Source organism: Urtica dioica, chromosome 1, assembly GCF_054948205.1.
Source record: "Urtica dioica subsp. dioica isolate 48M chromosome 1, U.dioica_male_clone48M_v1_H2, whole genome shotgun sequence".
NCBI classification, from domain to species: domain Eukaryota; kingdom Viridiplantae; phylum Streptophyta; class Magnoliopsida; order Rosales; family Urticaceae; genus Urtica; species Urtica dioica.
Genome location: NC_142756.1, coordinates 6,233,649 through 6,247,232, shown reverse-complemented (window position 1 = coordinate 6,247,232; position 13,584 = coordinate 6,233,649). Strand labels below are relative to the sequence as shown.

At 37.5% G+C, this 13,584-nt stretch overlaps 1 protein-coding gene across 2 annotated transcripts; it reads right to left on the bottom strand.

Moving 5' to 3' along the window:
- Positions 1–713: 713 nt before the first annotated feature.
- Positions 714–3,897, bottom strand: DHAR3 (dehydroascorbate reductase 1). Of its 2 annotated transcripts, none has more exons than XM_089608699.1 (6): positions 3,575–3,897; positions 2,367–2,457; positions 2,081–2,224; positions 1,729–1,846; positions 1,304–1,444; positions 714–950 (listed from the first exon to the last, which is right to left on the bottom strand). In XM_089608699.1, exons 1-6 carry the CDS (start codon positions 3,783–3,785, stop codon positions 864–866), a joined length of 792 nt encoding a protein of 263 aa, XP_089464825.1. In that variant the 5' UTR covers positions 3,786–3,897; the 3' UTR covers positions 714–863. The 2 variants fall into 2 exon arrangements, with proteins under 2 accessions (XP_089464825.1, XP_089464832.1); XM_089608706.1 differs by lacking the exon at positions 3,575–3,897 and adding an exon at positions 2,548–2,666.
- Positions 3,898–13,584: the final 9,687 nt, after the last annotated feature.

The window sequence follows — 13,584 nt, the reverse complement described above, 5'->3', positions numbered from 1 at the left end:
TGGAAACTCTGAGCATATCAGCTATAGTCCCTCACTAAACGCCTGAATGAGAGGTCAATTGCGCGTTATGGATCGTTTCAATCACTACCCGACGCATGTTGCGACCAACCACCAACACTCACTCGGCCATTCCACAACCCCCCACTTAGGCAACTAACTTGGGATATGACCGTGACTCCCGACGCATGTGACTGTACTTCAGCCTAGGCACGACTAGCCTCCCAAGGTACTGATCTAGTGAGAGGACTCATTCCGCTTGATGTGACCTTGGAGTCGCCAACATTGGTAAATTGTTTGCAAGTTTGAGCTTGAAGACAAGATTCAAGTTTGGGTAGTCGGCAATGCAAAGAATAAACCAACATCGAGATTTGAACTACGTTTTATATTGTTTAGTTCCTTACATTGCATATTGCTTATTTTACGTGTCCTATGTAATAATTAGGACTGAATTAGTGAGGGGTCCCATAGGGTGTACTAGTTCTCTCCCCTAGATTGTGTAAGGACCGTCGAACATCTGACTGGATTAGGGATATATTCTCAGGAAAGCCGAGAGTCTGTCATAAGACCCAATGCCCTCACATTTTTTTCATCCCTGATATTCAAGGGATCTGTTCTTGCTTGGGTCTGATTGTTTCTCAGTACCTAACTCTTATATAAGTCGTATCATGCAATAAATGGTGTGAGACATACAAAACGTTTGAAAAAGGTGCAAGTAATGTTAAAGAAATCATTTATTTCGTTATTCAAGCCCAACGATAGCAACAAATGTGTTTGATCTCAACGACTTCACAATGTATCAAAATTGGAAAAACATGCAAAAACTTTCATCATTGAAGCGATTAAAAAAATTAAAGGTACAAACTTTAACTTAAAACCTTTGGACGCCAACCGGCGATGACATCCTCAGCCAAGGCCCTCGTCCTAATGAAAGAATCCCTAGAGAATATAGTCTGCATGAAAAAATAATGAAAATCGTCAAGAACTTGGACCAATAAAACGCATCGCTAGAATAGTTCTATGATCTTATACAGGGTTTAAGGCAAGTGGTATATATAGTGGTCACAAGACGGAAAAATATCGGATATGAATGTGTTCAGATTGACGCTAATATTGTTGAATACACATGCCTGTGCAAGACATGTTGATGTTGTATATCAATAGGAAGAAAAAAAAGTATTCCAATGTCAAAAGCATGTTGTATATCATCTCTAATGGTGGATTAGTATATAGATCTCAAACGGCTTTTATGAACAAACATGTAATTAAGTAAAGCTTAAATAGCTCAGCTCATATTAGCGTGTACCTTCATATAAGACTTGACAAATGGAAGGGAATCTGGAACTGTCCAGTTCTTATAATGTCCCAAAGCAATCTCTAGATGATACAACTTGGGCGCGAGTGACAGATCTACAGCGGAAATATCTTTCCCATTGATGAAAGGACCCTTAAAAAAGGAATTTAAAAAAAATTCAACCTCTAGTATGTATTTCTAAGAAGACATAGAAGCAGAACATCTTGTCCAGGAAGAAGAAAACATGATAAATTTCAGCCGATCAAATCCAACATCAGTACTAAACATAAGCTGATTCTTTCAACTTCTGAAAATATTATCACGGAGTCTTCCAAAGGCAAGAGTTTTAATTTCTTCTTGAATTCAAAGTCAGGTTTGTTAATTATAGTTACAAAAAAAAAAAAAAAAAAAAAAAAAAAGATGAATAGAAGCCTCACGTTTTCTTTAAGATAACCGTCGAAAGAACTTAGCTCGTTGAGTAGTGCCTGCTCAGTCTCATCGCTAGGGTCTTTGCTCTTAAGAAATCCAATAAAAGTAGAGAAGATCTTCGACCCACTAAAAAAAAATTAAATGAACAATTTAAATAATTTGGTCCAAAGGTGTGGTTCCTTACAATCGACAACTTAAAAACAAAAAAAAAAGGTTTCTAATAATCAGAATTCAATCTTCCAGCCTGAGACTAGACTTAAATCAATCAAACTTATGTTCTTGATGTCATTTCAAAAGAGATTGAAATCTTGTATTCGTCAAATAAAGTACCAAATCAAGCATTGTTTAAGGGACCATTACACTGAAACCTTCTCGGGCGGGGCTACCAAAGTCGGCTCTGGGTACTTCTCCTCCAACGCCTGAGCGATAACATCTGAATCTGGGACCCACTTCTCATCAAGTTTTATAACCGGCACCTTTCCGTCCGCATTGATTTCTAGAAACCTGGATCACAAAACCGAGCAAATACACATGTTTTTAGAAGAAAGAAACAGGTATAGTACAAGCCAATGCTTATACAGTGTGATACAGAACTAAGGAAGTGTAATCCTCTCAACTGATTCTTTCTCAAACTCGGAACTTTTACCATTCTGGCTTGTTCGTTAAGTCGACCAACTTGAGGTCATAAGGAAGATGTTTTTCCTCCAGAGTAAGCAATATCCTCTGGCAAAATGGACCTAGATAGAGATGGTGATTAGGCCTTGATAAAAATAAATAAATAAATAAATAATAAATCAAAATAATAATTCCGAAATTCAATGTTTTACCGTAGAGAACATTATGATGATTCAATATTGGAACAGAGAAGAGACATCCAATATCCGAATTTATATATATAATAAAAAAGAAAACCCAAGCAACTTCCATTATCAATTCCCTAAGAAAATGAAGAACATAGTTATAAAGATTGCAAGGATAATTTTGGAAGATAGATCATTACACCACCGAGTGGTCTATTCTATCCATTAGTTGAAGGAATGAAAATGATGATTACAACCTAGAAAAATCAACCAAACAAAGTAATTCAATTTTATTGAAATGTATTTCATTCCATTCCTTCGTTTTTCAGTGAGCCAAGCATGCCCTAATAGTATACTTACTCCATCTTCTGTTGGAAATCGAAATTCTACAAGCCATTTTTCCTTAGTACACACATAAACAGAGAAATTCACATATTTCCTTGATCCTCAAGAAACTCCTTTTCTTTGAGCTTTAAACCTACGATCCTTCGATTTCCTAAGAAAACCCAAGCAACTTCCATTATCAATTCCCTAAGAAAATGAAGAACATAGTTATAAAGATTGCAAGGATAATTTTGGAAGATAGATCATTACACCACCGAGTGGTCTATTCTATCCATTAGTTGAAGGAATGAAAATGATGATTACAACCTAGAAAAATCAACCAAACAAAGTAATTCAATTTTATTGAAATGTATTTCATTCCATTCCTTCGTTTTTCAGTGAGCCAAGCATGCCCTAATAGTATACTTACTCCATCTTCTGTTGGAAATCGAAATTCTACAAGCCATTTTTCCTTAGTACACACATAAACAGAGAAATTCACATATTTCCTTGATCCTCAAGAAACTCCTTTTCTTTGAGCTTTAAACCTACGATCCTTCGATTTCCTAAGAAGACGTCTCGCGCTCTTCATCATCCAGATTTTAAGTGAGCATAAGTTGTGAATTTCATACATAGAATGCTGTTAAATCCGTATATTATCATGTGTGTACGCAATCTCCGGACAAGTCAATGAACAAGCCCTAGAATCAGAAAGGCTAAAAAAGCTTACAGTCTCCGAGCGTGTTAGGGGTGGTGATGGAAGCTTTGACACAGATTTCAATGGGATTCGGAGGGGTAGAGATGGACATCGAGGCAGCGGAGAGTCGCGGTCTCCTCTGGGCGGTCCTGACGACGCCGTTTCGGAGAAAGAAGCCGTTTCTGATGACAGTGGTTGTGGATAACAATGCTGAGGCTGTTGGATGAACTCTCACGCTTGACATTTTCTTGATCACTCACTTCTCTCTCTCTCTCTCTCTCTCTCTCTCTCTCCCTTCACTCTCATCTTCTAGCTTATTCATTTGTAGTATGGACAAATGTCTGCTTCGTATTCGGAAACGTGGCTATTTACTTTATAATGATGATAAATTTAGAGATTTGTAGCATAAGACCGTCTCCGAGGGCGATGCAAATTTTTGATCTAAAATGCATCTTTGCATCAGTAAATAGTGTTTTTCACTCCAATCTATCTCTATTTTACATCTCTTTAAAGAATATTCTTGGTATATTCTTTCCCACTTGAATTTTCTTAAAATTACAGTTTTAAACCTATACTACTTTTATATTTAACAAATTTGCCCAAAATAATTATTTTTTTCATATCACCAAATTTGTATATGTGATTTAATTTTATGTATAAAAACACATGAAATAAAATTTGGATCTATTACATCAAACATGCCAATTTATTAATTGATAAGAAAGTACATAAACCAAATCATTACATTTCATAATAAAAAGATACACGCCAAAACAAAATACATAAACCAAAACACTACATTTAAGAAGTTGAATATTGTTCCCACAAATGATCTATCAGTGCATCACGTAATGAAAAATGTGCATCTTTATCTCTAATTTGTCGATATCTGCTCATAAATTGTTGAAACCGTACGTCTTCATCTACCACCATTTCTACTTCAGGAGGTGGTCCGGTCACTTCTTCAATTGGGGCATGTAAATCACGCTCGTCTTCAATTATCATGTTATGCAAAATAATGCACGTTGTCATTATATCATGCAATACCTCTTTGCGCCAAAAACGCACTGGTCCTGCCATAATTGCAAACCGTGATTGAAGAACTCCAAATGCACGCTCAACGTCTTTTCGACATGCCTCTTGTCGTGTGGAAAAATATTTTTTCTTGCGACCTTGTGGCCTCTGAATGGTTTGCACAAGAGTTGACCATTTTGGATATATGCCATCAGCTAAATAATAACCCATGTTATATTCATTCCCTTGAATGGTGTAATTAGCAGGAGGAGCAATACCTTGAGTGAGATTAGAAAAGAGCTGAGACGACTCTAACACATTAATATCATTATTGCTACCTGGCATTCCAAAATACGCATGCCATATCCATAGATCATAATCGGCTACAGCTTCAAGAATAATAGTGGGTGCACCACTACGTCCAGAGTATTGTCCGGCCCATGTTGTTGGACAATTCTTCCAACGCCAATGCATACAATCTAGACTGCCCAACATTCCTGGAAAGCCTCTTTGTTGACCAACATCTAGCAATCTTGCAACATCATTGGCATTAGGCTCCCGCAAATACCTTTCTGAAAAAATCTGGACAACTGTTGACTCTCCGATCTTCACGTATTCATCAGTAGCATCGGCCGGTACACCATACGCCAACATTCGGAACACAGCTGTTGCCTTTTGAAAAGTTGATAATTCAACTCTACCAATTCCATCACTTCTTTGGATTCATTTGTCTAGTTGCATTGAATGATCATGAGCCATCAGACAATAATTCAGGAAAGAGACATGAAAATCCAATCAGACGGTGGAAAATGAGATAAGGAAATCCAATCTAATGGCCGGGATTCATTTGTCTAGTTGCATTGTGAAGGAATTGGAGAAGGTAATTTTTGTATATCAATAAAGGCCATACGGCATCTACATTTATAGGGAAAAGAAAATAACTTCCTAACTAAGAAATAGGAAACTAATATGCGGCTATTAAGGCTAAATAATCTAACTATAATTACACAATATTCTATCTTAAATACATATTATTTAAACGCTATAAATCTACAATCCCCCTCAAGTTGGCATGTATATATCATACATTCCTAACTTGCTTACAAGTAATTCAAAAACTGGTCTAAATAGGCCCTTGGTCAAAATATCCGTTGTTTGATCCTTTGTGGAGACAAATGGTGTACACACAATTCCATCTTCTATATTCTCCTTAATGAAGTGTCGGTCCACCTCAATATGCTTGGTGCGATCATGTTGTACCGGTTATGAGCAATACTAATGGCAGCCTTGTTATCACAGTATAACTTCATTGGCAAGTCTATCTGCATCTTCAATTCTGTTATTACCCTTTTTATCCACAGCAGCTCACAAATTCCATTAGCCATGGCACGAAACTCTGATTCTGCGCTACTCCGAGCTACTACATTCTGCTTTTTGCTCCTCCATGTCACCAAATTTCTCCACACATAGGTGCAATACCCGGCAGTGGATCTCCGGTCTGTAACAGACCCAGCATAGTTTGCATCTGTGAAGGCCTCTACAGTTCTGTTGCTCCCATTTTTGAAGAGTAGTCCATTTCCCGGACAACTCTTCAAATAACGTAGGATTCGATATGCAGCCTCAAGGTGTTGTTCGTAGGGACAGTGCATGAACTGGCTGACCAGACTTACTGCAAAGGCTATGTCGGGTCTGGTATGTGCCAAATAAATCAACCTTCCCACCAATCTCTGATACTGCTGGACGTTGACTGGAACACCATCCTGGATACCACCTAATTTTATATTCGGATCAATAGGTGTATCAGCTGGCTTGCACGCACTCATTCCTGTTTCTTGAATTAGGTCTAAAACATATTTCCACTGCGAGACAACAATCCCTGCCTTGGACCGAGCTATCTCCATGGCAAGAAAGTATTTCAACTCTCCCAGATCTTTAACTTCAAACTCATGAGCTAGCATCTTCTTCAACCTTTTACTTTCTTCATGATAGTCTCCTGTGAGGATGATATCATCTACATAAACAATTAAGATAGAAATCTCCCCCTTAATTGAGAACTTCATGAAGAGAGTATGATCGGCTTGAGCTTGCGTGTACCCCTGCTTCTTCACAAACTGTGTGAACCTGTCAAACCATGCCCTCGGAGATTGTTTGAGCCCATATAGCGCCTTATCCAATTTGCACACCTTGGAACTGAAACTGTTTTCAAACCCCGGAGGAGGGCTCATGTAGACCTCTTCTTCAAGCTTTCCATTTAAAAACGCATTTTTTACATCTAGTTGATGAAGAGGCCAATCCCGGTTCACAGCTAGAGATAAGAGGATTCTTACAGTATTTAGTTTTGCAACTTGGGCAAAGGTCTCGGTGTAGTCAATCCCATAGGTCTGAGTATAACCTTTGGCAACCAGTCTTGCCTTATATCTTTCTAGCATCCCATTAGCCTTGAACTTTGGAGTGAACACCCATCTACATCCCACTGTTGGTTTCTCTTTGGGCAGCTCTACAATCTTCCATGTCTGATTCTTTTCAAGAGCATTCATCTCTTCCAGAACAGCTGTTTTCCACTCGGGTCTAGATAGAGCTTCCTATATGGTTGAAGGAATAGAGATAGAGGAGACACTAGAGGTAAAGGCCGCAAAGGATGATGATAGATTGGAATAAGAAACATAGTTTGAGATAGGATATTTGGCACATGATCTCTTTTCTTTTCTGAGAGCTATAGGTAATTCTAGATCAATGGAAATATTACCTTCTTCATTAGCTGCCACCGAGTCTGACTCATGGTCAAGTGCTTGATCGGAGATTTCCTCTTGTCTTTGATTTGGAACCATTTTCTCATAAATTTTGCCAAAGAATCTACTTATTTGTCCCTCTTTTTGCTTTGTTCTGATTGTATTTTCCTCATTATTATTTGATAATTCTATTTCCGTACGAGCAATCTCATGAATTACCTTATTTTTATCCAGATTTTCGTCAAGATTATTTTCAAGAAAAACAATGTTATTATCCTTTCTCTTCAGATTTCCTTCATCTTTATCCAGATTTTCCAGATTTCCTTCATTTTTATCCAGATTTTCGTCTAGATTAATTTTGAGAAAATCCAAATTATTTTCTTCCAAATCAACATCTTCAATTAAATTCTCCCCCTGAAGATGTTTATTAAAAAAAGGTTGATTTTCAACAAAACTAGTGTCCATTGTTATAAACATCTTTTTTGTTGTTGGATTGAAAATTTATAACCTTTTTGAGTTGAAGAAATTCCTAAGAAAACACATTTTACACCTCTAGGATCAAATTTACTTGCAGATATACTCGGGTTTTTTTATAAAAACAGTGCATCCAAAGATTTTTAAGGGCAGATTGCTAATTAATCTATTTGTTGGAAAGAACTCTAGAAAAACAGCAATAGGAGTTTTAAATCCTAAAGTTTTCGAAGGCATACTATTGATTAGATATGTAGCATGTAAAACAGCATCTCCCCATAAGTATTTTGGAATATTTGTAGAAAACATAATAGCACGAGTTATTTCAAGTAAATGTCTATTTTTCCTCTCAGCAATTCCATTCTGAGCCGGTGTATTTATGCATGAACTTTGATGAATTACTCATTTTTCAGCAAAAAATTGATTTAAGCTTTTGTAAAAGTACTCACGGCCATTGTCACTTCTTACCATTTTAATATTGGTATTGAATTGAGTTTGAACCATAGTAAAGAAATTTTTGAAAATATTTTCAACTTCCGATTTGTCTTTTAATAAAAACACCCATGTTAATCTTGTATGGTCATCAATAATTGTTATAAACCACCTCTTTCCTTTAATTGCAGGTACTCTAGAGGCACCCCAAATATCACTATGTATAAGAGTGAAAGGACTAGTAGGTTTGTAGTTATGAGGAACATATGAATTTCTATGGTGTTTAGCAAGAGCACACATATCACAGTGAAATGAAGAAGGATCTTTATTGAGAAATAATTTCGGAAATAATTTTTTCAAATAATAAAAACTAGGATGTCCTAGTCTATAATGTAGCAAATACAACTCAGATTCATTAAAAAAAGAAATAGTTTGCAAGCAAGCATTTCTTCGACCTCTTTTATTCAATTAAGTTTCCAAATCAAAGACATATAGTCCACCTTCCTCTCTAGCACTGCCAATCGTCTTCCCCGATGCCAGATCCTGAAAAATGCAATAGGAAGGATAGAATTTAGCACAACACTGAAGCTCTTTGGTTAGTTTACTGACTGAGGCAAGGTTACAGGATAAATTAGGAACATGTAAGACTTTAGAGAGATCAATGGAATCAGAAATTTTAACATTTCCTATTCCGGCTATAGCAGAAAAAGTACCATCAGCCACTTTGACTTTTTTGTCTCCTGCACATGGTTTATATGAGCAGTAGAGCTTTGAAATTGAGGTCATGTGGTTTGTTGCACCTGAATCGATAACCCAGGAATTTTGTGAATTTTCGGAACAAAAATATGAGGTGATTTTACCATTCTGGGCATAGGAACACGAGGGAGTATCTTGGTTGAGATTTTTCTGGGCGGTTAGAAGGAGAAGGAGCTGCTCTATCTGTTCCGTTGTGAATGAAGGCTGGTTGGAATTGACTTGCTGCCCCTGTTGAGAATCGGTCACGACAATTTGAAAGGCTTTCTCCTATTTCTTCTTCCCGGCTCCTGGTGGTTTCCCATGAAGCTTCCAGGAAGTCTCCCTCGTATGCCACAGCTTCTTACAGTGATCACACCATGGCTTCCTCTTCTCATCACCTTTGACAAACATGGCCGATGAATCTTCAACTTCACTCTTCTGTCCCGAGCTGCTGTTCATCGTCCTCCTCCTGCTTTCTTCCAGCCTGATTTCTGAGAACACCTCTCGGATTGAGGGCAGAGGCTTTTTCCCAAGAACTCTTCCCTTCACATCATCAAGGTCTCTATTGACTCCTGCTAGAAACATGTAGACTCTGTCATTCTCATCCCTCTTTTTGTGCCTAGCCAAATCCTTTGGACTCTCCCACTCATCGTCGTGACACTGGTCCAATTCCTGCCAGAGAGCTACCATTTCATTATAATAAGTAGTGACATCTCTATCACCTTGTTTAGACTGCCAAAGTATGGTTTTTAATTCGAAGATCTGAGAAGAATTCTCAAGATCCGAATATGTCTCCTTGATGGAGTCCCACACTTCTTTTGCAGTCTTCATGAACATGTGAGGCTTGGCGATTGATGCATCCATGGAGTTGAGAAGCCATGAGGTCACTAATGAGTTCTCCGATCTCCATGTACTGTAGCCGTCCTCATCAATTTTCTTCTCTTTGACTTCTCCGGTTAGATATCCCAGCTGTCCTCTTCCATCTATGACTAGCTTGACGGATTGAGACCATTCCAAATAATTCTTTCCAATCAATCTATGACTTGTAATGAGCATAGACGAATAGATAGATGATGGATGGTTTTCCATCGAGCTGTTTTGTGGATTAGAGGAGTTTTGTGTTTGGGAAGAAGAATTAGGGCTATCGGTCTCCATTGGAACCCGATGCTATGATACAATGAAGGAATTGGAGAAGGTAATTTTTGTATATCAATAAAGGCCATACGGCATCTACATTTATAGGGAAAAGAAAATAACTTCCTAACTAAGAAATAGGAAACTAATATTCGGCTATTAAGGCTAAATAATCTAACTATAATTACACAATATTCTATCTTAAATACATATTATTTAAACGCTATAAATCTACACATTGAATGATCACGAGCCATCAGACAATAATTCAGGAAAGAGACATGAAAATCCAATCAGGCGGTGAAAAATGAGATAAGGAAATCCAATCTAATGGCCGGGATTCATTTGTCTAGTTGCATTGAATGATCATGAGCCATCAGACAATAATTCAGGAAAGAGACATGAAAATCCAATCAGACGGTGGAAAATGAGATAAGGAAATCCAATCTAATGGTCGGGATTTATTTGTCTAGTTTGCATTGAATGATCATGAGCCATTAGACAATAATTCAGGAAAGAGATAAGAAAATCCAATCAGACGGTGGAAAATGAGATAAGGAAATCCAATCTAATGGCCGAGATTCTTTTGTCCAGTCTGCATTGATAATTTTTTTTTTCTATATATACGAGTCCTAAATGTTTTTCATTTACATCATCTACCATTCCAAAAACTTTACCCTTTAAAAGATGTCTAACAGAAGTGCTAGCTATACCATTTCTGAAGACATTTCCATTTGTAATTGCTACTTAGAAGTTTCTCAAGACCCCATCACGGGTAGGTTTAACAATACCGAACGCCTTTGGGGTCGTATCCAGGAAAAATATAGCGAGTCTAGTACATCTATGGAGTATCGTAGCCCTGACTCTCTTAGATGTCGGTGGAATACTATAATTTCTGCGGTGAAAAGATTGAAAAGTTGTGTGCGGCAGATCGAGAATATGAATCCAAGTGGTGCTTCAGATGCCGACATTGTGAGTTTTTTTTTCATTTGTTTATATTAATTTTTGTAGGTCACATTGTGTCATAATATTAATTTTCCTATAATATTTTACAGATGACTCGAGCTAAAGCCCTGTTTATGCAGACTCCGATTTCGAAGTATAAAAATGGTTTTAAATTTGACCATGTTTGGCATATAGTTAAAAATTCTGTTAATTTAAAAGATAATGTACCTACTGCTAGAAATGGTAGTAGGCAACATGTTAATGTAACCGAGTCATCACAATCCGATAATCCCACTCCTGATTCCTCCGCATCAGAAAGTCAATGAATCTCTTCTTTTGCAATTAATTTAGATGACGACACATTTGGTGGTTCATCATCTCGGCCAATTGGAGTGAAAAAGGCTAAACTTAAAAGAAAGATGCAAGATGAAGCTTCTGCTAACGAAAAGCTACAAAGAGAGCGTGATGAAGAGCTAAAAGATTTGTTGAAACAAGCCACCATCCAGAGACAAGCACAACTAGATGCTCAATAACAACAAATGGAGATCGTACGCCGTCGATTAGAAATGAAAGAGAAAAATATGGACATCAAAATCATGTTACAAGACCCAAATACTATTAGTGATCCAATCCGACGTGCTTTTATTATTGATGAACAAGCACGAATTTCTCGTAAAAAAATACGAGGAACAACTGCGACAACATGGTGCTTCTAATTCTACCAATGCATTTGGGAATCTGGAGCTGATTTTCCACACTAGTAGCTAGATTTTCATATAAGTCAGAGTAGCATGAAATTATGAAGGTGTGTTTTTAAGTATTTCAATTTTTTTTTTATCTTTGATATTTTTATTTCAATAGACTATGTAGTGTATTGTGGTTTGATTGTAGTAGTTTTTTTTTTAATGCCTTTGTTATATTTATTTCAATTGTCTATGTAGTATTGTGGTTTTTTTTTTTTTTTTTGATAAGAAAGTATTGTGGGTTAATTGTAGTATTTTTTGTTAATGTATGAGTTGTATTTAAATTGAAGTATTTTAGAATATATATTTAATCATTTAAACAGTTTTATCAAAATATATACATAAAGGACAAAATTTTAACTATAAATTCAAATAGGGTCAATAATAGAATTATTAAAAGTTTTGGTATTAAAAAAAGTTTATACATCTATGAATAGTGGTGATCTATATTTGGATCACTACTATTGAAATAAGATGCAAATATAGAGAATGCATCAAATTATACATCATGGTTGGAGTGAAATCTCTAAATATTGATGCAAAATGCATCACCATTGGAGATGGTCTAATAGCCAAATTATTAACTCATTTAGCCAAATAACCGATATTATAATCAGAATCCCAATAATATCATTTCCCCAGATCCACCTCATCTTCTCTAACCACTTTTTCTTCCTAGAGCCTCTATGACCGCCTTGCGGACGTAATTCTCCAGCGTGATGAGCTCGATTCTTTTGAACGGCCTCTTCTTTTCCTTTCTTCATGATCTCGAACACTCTGGGTCCGCGACTTGGATCGGCTGATCTCTCCAGCTTTGCATGGCGTTTCTCCTCGAATCGGAGTCAAACTCGGTGGTCGGAGCACGAGATGACGTCGATTCGGATTCGTGTATCCGCTTCAGGCACATGGCGTGGTCGAGGATCCGAAACTCCTCTCGGTCATCATCCTCGTCGTTGTCGGACAGGAAGATTCGAGTTTTCCTTCGAAAATTGAATCGTTGAGATCGACTGGATCAGAAGGTCGCGGTGGCTCGAGTCGAGCTATAAAAAGATCGAATCGTCGACGATTTGGCTTCGACTCAGTCGAGGGGGAGATGACGAGTTTCTGCGCATTAAATGTGATAGTTAATCTGATTAACTGTGAAGGTTAATCTGATTAATTACGAAGATCCTCCTCTGAAAACGATCTCAAACAGTTGCGAGTCCTAGAGATTGCGCCGATCCGGTCATTCGAAGGTCGCAAGTCCAGTTATGTGTATTAATTGTGAGAGTTTATCCGATTATCTGTGATGATCTTCCTCCGGAAACGATCTCGAACAACAACAATCACATCGGTTGCGCCGATCCGGCCGCTCAAAGGTCGCAAGTCCAATTATGCGTATTAATTGTGATTGTTAATCCGATTAACTGTGAATGTTAATTCGATTAACTGCGACAGATAATCAGATTAATTCGGTGTGGGTTAATCTGATCGCTGCTAACTTCGTCCCGGCGAGGATCACGAATTTAGGCTTCTCAGCGGTGAAGAAGGACTCGACTTCGCTTTGGCGAGTCAGGTCAAGCTCGGCGTGGGTTCGGAGTAGGAGGTTTGTGAAGCCTAAGGCCACGGTGTTTGACGATGAAGATCTTCAATGATCTGTTAGCGAGAAATGATTGGAAATCGGAGTCTGTGACACATAAATTAGAGGTCGATTGGATTAGGGTAAGATTTTTGCAAGATCTAGTCTGAGTGTAATCATTATTGTGAATGTGTCGGAATGATGCGCGTGTTTGGAGAGGTTTAATAAGAATATGATATTGTTTGTTAGTGAAGTGGGCTAGTTACCCAATTAAACTCATAG

Excerpts from the sequence above, each read along its gene's own strand:
- DHAR3 (XM_089608699.1), bottom strand. The coding sequence starts at position 3,785 with ATGTCAAGCGTGAGAGTTCATCCAACAGCCTCAGCATTGTTATCCACA. Across the intron at positions 2,458-3,574 it reads CCCTAACACGCTCGGAGACT|GTCCATTTTGCCAGAGGATA; the intron begins GTAAGCTTTTTT and ends ATCTCTATCTAG. Across the intron at positions 1,445-1,728 it reads ACGGTTATCTTAAAGAAAAC|GGTCCTTTCATCAATGGGAA; the intron begins GTGAGGCTTCTA and ends TCCTTTTTTAAG.